Source organism: Nannospalax galili, unplaced genomic scaffold, assembly GCF_000622305.1.
Source record: "Nannospalax galili isolate Female #2095 unplaced genomic scaffold, S.galili_v1.0 scaffold1234, whole genome shotgun sequence".
Classification (NCBI taxonomy): Eukaryota; Metazoa; Chordata; class Mammalia; order Rodentia; family Spalacidae; genus Nannospalax; species Nannospalax galili.
Genome location: NW_008334665.1, coordinates 2,572,062 through 2,582,035, shown reverse-complemented (window position 1 = coordinate 2,582,035; position 9,974 = coordinate 2,572,062). Strand labels below are relative to the sequence as shown.

The window sequence follows — 9,974 nt, the reverse complement described above, 5'->3', positions numbered from 1 at the left end:
TCTCTCTCTCTCTCTCTCTCTCTCTCTCTCTCTCTCCCCTCCTTTGTCCACGGGCTCTCTTAGGATAAACAGCATGGATCTTGCTACTTTAGCATACAAACATCTCAGTATAACATGGTAAAATGGGATGGGCCATTACAAAGCTGTTTCTTTGAGACAATGAGATCAGTTTTCTGATATTTACAGTTGCTAAAACCAGCTTTTCCTTTCCCCAAAATGGACTTTTCCTAGATAACACAAAGACCCAAGGCAAAGCAGGGTCAAGTGCTGAACCATAGCCAGCTCATTATGGTCAGATTCGCCTCTACAGTCAACGGTGATATGTTGCAACATGTTCTCTGTGAACCATGTTTTACTGCGGTACAATGGAAGCTTTTAAGGAAACTAGAAAGTTCTGTCACCCCAGAAGCAGCACTGAATAAAGTTAGCTCCTGTGTCTCCCGTGGAGAATATCTGCTCATAACAGCACCACTGGTGACAAAGAAGTCAGCCTCATTCTCACATCGGATCCTTGGGACCCAGCTATGTTCAGACTGCACACTGGTTGTCACTGGCCCTGCTGCCCATCTGTGATGAATCAGTGGGACATAGAAAGATGATGAACTAAATGCCTGTTTTCCTCCTTTCTCCTCCTCTGTCTTGGTGTTTGTTCCGTCAGAAATGTCCCATGTTTAGTCTAATCATAGTAGCACTGAGCCAGATGCCCAGGGGGATGTCCTTTGGGTCTAGAAGGTAAATGGCATTGGAGTTTTCTACCTCCCTTTCTGTTGCTGTGATAAAGCACTCAGACACAGAGCAACATGTGGTGGGGCATTTATTTGACTTACGTTTACAGGTTACAGTCCATCACTGAGGGAAGTCAGGCAGGAACTGGAGCAGAAACCATGGAGGAATGCTCCTTATGGCTCACTGACACACTCAGCTATCTGATCTGACATGTACATCCCAGGCCCACTTGCCTAGGGATGCTAACACCCACAATGGACTGTGCCCTCCTATATCAACATCAGTTAAGACAGTTTCTCACAGGTATACCCACAGGCCAGTCTGATTGGGAAAATTCTTTAGCTGAGGCTCCCTCTTCCCAGGTGACTCTAGAATATGTGAAGTTGACAGAATATAACCAGGACGTTCCATCCCTTGTCAGCTTGACACAAATGTATCACTGTTCAACTGTAACCTTTCACCTCTTATTTGTCCAAGAAAAACACAACTAAAAGTCTCTCAGTCTTACAAAGAATCCCAGTGTCTTAGAAAGACCAATGTCTCTATGAAAGTCCAAAGTCTCTTAACTATGGGCTCTTGTAAAATAAAAATAAAAAAAAAAAAAACAAGTTGAACACTTTCTTATACCTAAAGGGAGATAGAGGCATAAAACCAATCACACTTAACAAAACCAAAATCTTGCCACATAAATCCTGGTCCTGTAGCTCCATGTCTGAGATCTAGAACTTATTCATGGCATAATCGTCTGGACTCCAAAAAGCTTGGGCAACTCCAGTTCTATTGCTTGAACATCCACAGCACATACCACTTGTGTCATAGGTTTGGGTTGGCTCTCCTTCATCTCTGCCCTTGTGTCCCATGGTCCCAATAACTGAGGCTGCACCCTCACCAATGGCCTCTCCTGGCCTCTCTCTAGGGACACCAACCCTGCCATCTGGTGTCAAGTCTCAGCCATTCTCCATGAGAATCCTGCATCTTTCATGTCTTTAAACCACTGCCAGGTAGATGACTTTCACATTGCCAAGTTTGTCTACCAGCTTAAGATATAGTTTCACACCCTCCTCTCCCCACCTGCAGCACAGTTGCAGTGCACTGACTGCAAGGAAGTACTTCCCAGAAGATTTAACTGCAATGATGCTGGTCTACCAGCTGATACTCAGCCCCAGCTAATCAGCATCCATTACTCCAGCAAACTACAAAAGGTTTTGCTTCAGTGGTGCTGATTTCCTGTTAATCCTTGGTGATTCTTTACCTCCAGCACAGCCAACAACCACATATTCTTCATCCAAAGCATCACACAAATGACCCCGGGTAATCTCTCCTTCTCTCTGAAACTTGACAAGCCAGACCTCCACCGCCTCCCAGCATTCTTAACCTGAAAGCTTTCACCACAGTAGTCCATTAAGCTTTGAACGCTCAATGGCTTTTCCAGCTCAAAGGTCCCAAATCCTTCACAATCCTTAGCAAAATGGTCCAAAGTCATAAAAAGCCACATTGGGCAAGTTCATTTCAGCCATGCCCCACTCCTGGTACCAATTTCTGTTCTAAGTTCCATTCTGTTATTGTGGCAAAACACTTTGACAAAGGCAGCTTAGGGAAGGAACGGGTGCATCTGACTCACACTTCCAGGTGGCAACCATCACTGAGGGAGGTCAGAGGAGGGAGGCAAACACGAACGAATGTAGACACCATGGAAGAGTGCTGTGCACTGGCTCAGGCACTAGCTTTCAGGACTACTTGCCTAGGAAGGGTAGTGTCCACAGTGGCTGGGCCCTCCTATATCAGAAAAGACAGCACTTCACAGACACGCCCATCGTCAGAGTGATCTAGGAGATTCCTCGGGTGAGGGTCTTTCCTCCCAAGTGACTCTAAGTTGTGTCACGTCAATAATGAAAACTAATCATGACAGAAGACACTGATAAATTTACTACAGAATGAGCTTTATCGCCAACTCTTGGGAAGACAGAGATCATTTCTCCAGAGTGAGAGGTCATCAAGGAGAAGCCTCAGCTTACCTTCCCAAGGAATGTTGCCCTAACATTCTCCTCTCCAGTTCCACCTCTGATGCTCCCAGTTCTAAATTTCAGGCTCATCCTGTAGGAACATCTGGATACCCAGGCTGTCCTGTTCTCCTCAAAGCTTCTTGAAAATTCAATTATTTTTCTTCTTTATTACTGGATTTTTAGAATTTTACCTAAATGTCCTTGTAGAAAGGTCAACAACAGGTCCTTCCTTCATGTCACTGGGCCGACTGGTCAACCTCGGAGGTCCATACATTCAGTGTCCTTTTCCTACTGTTCATTCAGCTCAAAACTTTGCTCTGGATCTTTAAAATATCCAAACTCATCTCACCATTCTGGAAACACACTTATTTACTTGTCATTATATTATTATTATCCAGGGAGAAAAATATAAAGCATCAGTCAATCGGATTTAGGAAATATTTATTGAAAACCTGTCATATACAAATCACAGTGATAGACTATTTAGGAAATACTCAAAGGCATCACCACCAGCAAAGGTCGTCTTGTTTCTTGCTGATAGCAAGTTCCTTCTGTGTGAGTGTTCACTGCATACTCAGTGAAAACAAAATATTTCTTTCATTTAAAAAAATAATTTAAAATATTTCTCCCAAAGGGTAATAATATTCTCTGTTGTACCTACCACACTGTGTAAAAGACACCCTACAATCTGAAGATAATCCAATTGGCATACATTTCAGTTTACAGCTTTTTCAAAAGATTTATTCTATTTTTATTTATGTGTATACCTGTGTGTCTGTGTGTCTGTGTATGTACACTTGTGGAGTACCCACAGAGGTCAAACAAGGGCGCTGAACCCCCTGAGTTAAAGACAGACTGATGTTAGTCAATATGTAGATGCTGGGAACTGAACCTGGGTCCTCTATAAGAGCAGCAAGTGTTCTTAACCACTGAGCCATCTCTCCAGCCCCTTATTTTGTACTTTAGATGGTATTCTCCAACTATACCTACTGGAACAGGGAAGATCTGCTCTTGTACCATGGCGAAATGAGCCCATCACTTTATGCACATACAAACCCTAATCCATGCTATGTAGTCACCACTTTAAGACCCATACTTAACATTTCCGTTAATTTGAAAACACAAGAGAAATCCATTAACCTCAAGATTCCACCTTCCTCCAATTGAAAGGCTGTCCTTGGAAGTTAACTTTCTTATTTTATCTTCATTCATTATCTTAGGTTTTCCATCTACATAAAGATGTGTTACAGGGCCTGCCTTATGTGGAGTGTGGGAACCAGGCTCTGTGAAGGCCACTTTTTTCTTGATGCATACCTGCATCTCATGGCCAGGAAAACTGCCGGGCACCGTGCACCAGGCAGTATCTCAGGAAGCTCTTGATGATGGAGTCCAATGAAGGAGTGAATGAGCTCTTCTCTGTGCCCAGTACTAAAGGTTCAACAATGGAGACAGACACCCTTCCCTCCAGAAATGCAGGGGAGAGGGAAGGAGGTGAGCAATGTCAAAATCTGCACTTTTTCATGTGATATGATTTGAATCTGTCTTTCAAAGCCAGGTTGGAACTCAGTTGCCATTCTAACAAAACCAGGGAGAAGGAGCTGTAAGAGACGAGTGGTGCGGAGGGTTCTGCCCCATGAAAGAAACACGGATTAGCGTTGCCATTGCTGCAGTGGTCGCCTCATACAAAGGACATGCTCATCTGAGCTTCTCCATCCCACCGCCCTCCCGCCAACCAGCCTCACACCACAGACAGGATGTGCTCAGCAGCTCTTCCTCCTACTGCTGCCCTGCCTTACGCTGTGGGCTGACACAGTTCCTCTTCAGGAACAAGACCATGAGCTTAGACTTCTAGTCTTCCAAACCATGTCCTAAGGGACTTCTGTGGTTTGGGACTTAGCTAGTCTCAGGTTTTTATAGGATCAGGAAATGAACTGAGGCACTGTAGAGATGTTGTTAGGGGGACACTTTGCTTAAAGAGACACAGGGCTGTGCACAGTGGGCAGTGTGTGAGCTGGGTGGAAGACTGGGCCTGCTGAAGTCAGAGGAAAAGACATCCCCACATGAAACCTAGGTGTGAAAAGGCAGTGAGTGGTCCAAGCTCACATCTTTTGAAGAGCGATTGGGAAGTCTATGGATTGGCTGAGTTGGCTTTCCAGAAGAAGAGCCAGAGAAACATGGGGTGTCCTCGGAAGGATGCTATGGGGATTAGAAGTGACACCCAGTGCAGAATTGGGAGATGCTTTGAGTCAAGGCTCCTTTCCACAGGGATGCTATCGGCAGCTACTGGTGCTCTGAGGGGGCTCAGGACAGAAGTGCTTCAGCTAAGCCTTCTGAAAGGACAGAGGCTGACAGGACTGAAAGGGACAAAGGCAAGATCAGAGTGAGGGTCAGCAAGTCCAGAGAACTGTAAGAGCTTTGTCTGTATAGCAAATGTGCTACTTACAAGAGCTCTTAAAATAAACACGAATATGTCAGTCTCACTAGTGATTGTTCCCTGGTTTCAAATAAAAACATTTCTTTAGAATGTCTCCAGAGTGTTGCAGACAGCAAGGACAATATCCTGGTAGACTTGCTCCCCTCCTGGAGCTTTCAGAGGGATTTCCCATTGGTTGTGTGACGCTGTTGTTTATGTTCACAAATGATGGCACTTCAGTTACAATTCAGCATCAAGAATTTCTTTTTATTACTTTTTAGACAGTCTTCTGAGCTCTAGCTGGACTGGAATTTGCTACATGCTGATCAGCCTGGCCTGGAACTTGCAGATTGTCTCCTGCCTCAGCCTCCTGGGTTCTGAGACTGCATGTTTATGCTACTCTGCTGTTCTCATTCAGAAATACCAAGGCTGCAACCTGAGAACTACAGATCTCCAGAAAGGAGGCTTCCTGCTCCATACCTTGTGGTGGCTCCTTTGAATGAGGCCGTAATAGAGACGATCAGCTGGAAGTTCAGCAACTTCCATGGTCTGAAGTGCTCGCCCAAAGCTCATGTCTTGGAAATACGACTGCGGGATGTGGTTTTGGACACAACCATACTGAAAGGGGTTTAACCATGCACTGCATGACACGAATAAGCAGGCACTGGCCTCTCTTCCTTTCTGCCACATGCGTATGTATGTGCACATGAGGTATGTACATGCAAATACAGGTGCGCACAGAGGCCAGCGGTGTCGTGTTTCCAGAGCTGCAATTACATGTGATTCTTATGCATCTGATGTGGGTGCTGGGAATTGAACACAGGTCCTCTGCAGAACAGTACATGCTCTTATCCTCTGAGCCGTCGCTACAGCCCTCAGAAGCCTCCTCACTAGATGCCAGAGCCTTGATCTGGGATTTCCCTGCCACCAGAACTATGAGAGGTAGATTTCTGCTCCTCCTCAGTTACAGCAGCACAGAGGGACCAGGGCAGAAATCCAGAGATCTTACTGTCAGCCACGTGCCCAGAGCAACAGAATTAAGAAACAGGTGGCGGAGAATGAGTGAAAATTGCGGGGACGATCCACGGAAGGCGGCCACAGGCTCCCCTCACTGCTATCTCTTCCCCGAGAGTACTCTGCTTAGACTCATTCTGGATCTGGACACGGGCACACGCTCAGGGGAGTCACAGTCTCACAGTGATCCTGAAAGCTCCCCCGGGAAAGCTGTAGAGAAGAGACTCACACAATAGCGTGAGCAAGCAGGAAGCTTTGATTGATAAAGTGGCCAATTTCATCATTACTGCTGACTATAATACATTTCCAAGAAATCAAATGTTCAAGCCAGTCCTGGAAGGCACTCTTGTGCTGAGAAAGAGCAGGGAAAAAATCAACAAAGTCAAATTAAAATAAATGGGCCTTTCTTGAATTACAGAAATCCTCATAAGGAATACTGTAAGAGACAGTGTTCCAGTTTAGATGTTGTAACAGTCCTGACTCGTGAGGTAGGAAGGGAGATCCCATTACGTGAAGGATGCATGCGTGGAGCTGCTGGTAAAGAGAATGAGCAGAAACTGCCTATCAACAGATTTGTTTAGTACAGGAAGTAAGAGGAGATCTCAAATATTATAACTAATCTTATAATTACCACTGGTAGTTTGTAAGAAATTTAGTATTTAAGAGGTCTTAAAGGTAGAGGAAATCACACATGGTTAAGGTACTTATAGACCATAGTATGAAATTATATTGCCTCTGAGCTTTGAAGAATGACGTGGGAGTTTTTGTCAGGATGTCAGGTATGTCAGCACAAGTGACTGTATCTGTTCCTGTCCATTAGTGAAGTCACTTCCTGTCAGTAAGGAACTGAGGGAGGTGGGGGGTGATGATGAGGAGCACTCTGTCTGAGTACTGTTTAATGATCAGATTTATAGTGCACATTTAATCAGTATCACTTTCCATATCTGTAAAAATAAAACTACCAGTGAAAAACTACCCCATCTTACCTATGCAAATAAAGTCTAAGGCAACAGATATCCTACACAGGTATTACCAAGACTGCAGTTAAAAATGAAAATTTTACTTTCACTGTCACCATTCTGTCACCATGTGTGATTATGTTAAAGGAGCTAACAGCCTATACTGGACTATGTGTATATAAGACATTCTTCATTGAGGGGGTGGGGACATCAGCAATGTCAACATCAGCACATCTCACACGTGGATACGGGGACAGTTGCTAGGAGCTGTTGTAATGGAAGAGAAGTGAGCAAGGAAATCTTTTCAGGGAAAAGAGTTTTATTGTTTAAGAGCTATGCAATTTGGGAGTCTTTTAGATAGACCCACTGAAGGGGTACTCCAATTGCCTCACCCTGTGTCCCTGTTCAGCATGGAAGAAGACAGAGATGTCTGTGTCCTGATTCCCTATCAGCAATTTTGGTAACCTCTTCAGAGGATGGTGTGATGAGAATAGGAGGTAGGAACTGGCTAGGCAGTTAGGGTAAAAAGACCCCAAAGAAAAGTAGCCATTTTCTTAGCTAAAAGTCAAAATGTCCTTGGTCCTGTTAGCAACATACTCTGTTCCAAAGGCAAAAATGTCAGAAGTATTTGGGAGCTTGTATCTAATCCTTAAAAGATTTTAGGGTTACCTCTTCAGAGGGGGGAATGTTGGAGGGGAGGGAGTGGGCATGGATTTGATCAAAACACCTTACATGCATGTATGAAATTCTCAATAAAGTTTTTGTAAAAATTTTTTTAAAAAGAGAAAATATTTTTATTGTTTCCTAAGGAAGAGAATTTACAAATAGGGCAAGACTAAATGTCACACCCATTTCCAGAAATACATCCAGGCACTCAGCATTGTAAGGATCAGCCTACACACCCTATGGATTGGCAGTTGAGAGAGAGAGAGAGGAGAGAGGAGAGAGGGAGAGAGAGAGAGAGAGAGAGAGAGAGAGAGAGAGAGAGAGAATATTACTAGCAAAGGACAGAAACAGCGAAGGACTAACGTACCTGCAAACGTGATGTTGAAGCCCTCATAGGAGATGGAGAAGTCAGAGATGAACCGGAGCTGGGCGGTAAAATTTCCAAACAAACCAGCCTTAATGGTGTGAGGCAAGACGGATCCAGTGAGCCTGGCCACGGGCTCTGAGAAACTACCGTCCTCTGTGATCAGTAAGTAGTCGTGGGAACTCTCCAGGTGGAAGGTATGGAAATTCATCTGCACTCCTGAGAAAGGAGGGCGGGAGACAGTCGGATTTAACTGTGGCAAAAAGAATCTCTCCTGGGAGTTTAGACATCAAAGAGCTAAATAAAAATATTAAAATATTATCTCATATATCTAACTTTGAACTTTTAGAGAAAAAATTAGCAGACAAAGGCAGCTGTAAAAATGAAGAAGGGAGGATCATCAAAAATAAATGCTTAACTAAATAAGATCAGATAGAGACAGATGCTGCCAGGGGCTTCGGTGTAGATACTAGCACAGTTGCTGACACAGAGGTGCTGGTTAGAGCTATTAATGCAGATGTGGGTATAGGTGTGACACAGATGTACTTTAGATATAGATGTTCATATGGACATGTGTGGACACAGATATGGACACAGATATGATAGATGTATCTGCTGATACAGATGTAGATACTACTTAGATACATGTGTGGATATAGATAAACATGTCCATAAGGATGCACATGGGCACAGAGGTTGGCATCATCAGAGGCCTCAGGTAGATATGTATGTATGTGTGATGATACATATGTACACACAGATAAGATTTAGAGGGTTTTCTAACTATAACAGGAATGTTGATACTTGACTACATTCAAGAATTGTGACCAGGGGAGCATTTCTCATGGAAGGGCAAGACACCAAATATATTTCAATTTCTACTTCTCTGTCTTTAGAAATATTAATTTGGAGCACTTAACATGTGAACATATACCACCAAGGTCAAACTTTCTTGAAATTACAGTTTTATAAGCTTCATGCTGTCCTCACAGAAACCAGACTATACTATGTCTAAGTTCCTACATAGAAACAAGACCAAACTAGACTATCTCAAAATTCCTCTATGGAAGAAAATAAAATTATAAGTGGATTCTTATAAAGATTCACTTTTTTAAATTAAAATATCTTGGTCAAGAAGAGGACACTAATGAATCTCTCAGTTCTCATCAATGAAGCTCCCTCATACAACAGAGAACCAGGAACACAAAAGGTCACAAATGGCCAAAGTGTAGAGATCAAGAGTCTGCAGAATGCTGGTCCTTGGACAGGACTCCCATATTACACTACACTCACCCAGGGCTCAGGGACCATTTTGGGAGAGGGGGTGGAAAGATTGGAAGAGCCAGGGAGGAGGTGCGCGACCATATGGAAACAGAGTCCTACAAGGTCCTGGGAACCTGCTCATATGGCAGTGGTGTCAGCATACACAAGTCCCATACAAGTCCCATGCAAACTCAGGCAGACAGTAACCCAGCATAGAGCTGGGAAAATGAACAGCAGACCCCAATCTTAGCTGAAGAAATATTGGTAACTAGGTGATTGCTGCTAGGTGAAGAAGAGCTGATCTTCCTAGAACAAGGGACTCTAGATATGCTGACTAGACCTCAGCAGATGGACTTGCACTGTGGAGTGGCTGGGGACATGGACTTGACACAGTGGGCCTTAACAGGGATGACAGAGTATATGGGCTCCAGTGGGGGTACTACGGGAGGGTGCCAGTGGGGAAGAGGGATATAAAGATGATTAAGAACATTGGAAAATTGACCTGCTCTGACTTTTTTCTGGTTCCCTGTCTAGAACTTGTAATGCTAACTATTCTTGCCTTTACT

At 43.9% G+C, this 9,974-nt stretch overlaps 1 protein-coding gene across 1 annotated transcript in view; it reads right to left on the bottom strand.

The window, feature by feature from the left end:
- The window catches only part of LOC103731132 (CUB and sushi domain-containing protein 1-like), a gene marked incomplete at its 3' end in the record, with an annotated part of 1,440,296 nt that overhangs the window by 14,023 nt on the left and 1,416,299 nt on the right, over positions 1-9,974 (bottom strand). Inside the window, exon 20 of the mRNA XM_017797230.1 lies at positions 8,149-8,364. Coding sequence (XP_017652719.1) covers positions 8,149-8,364 — 216 coding nt within the window. The remainder of the gene's footprint in view (positions 1-8,148; positions 8,365-9,974) is intronic.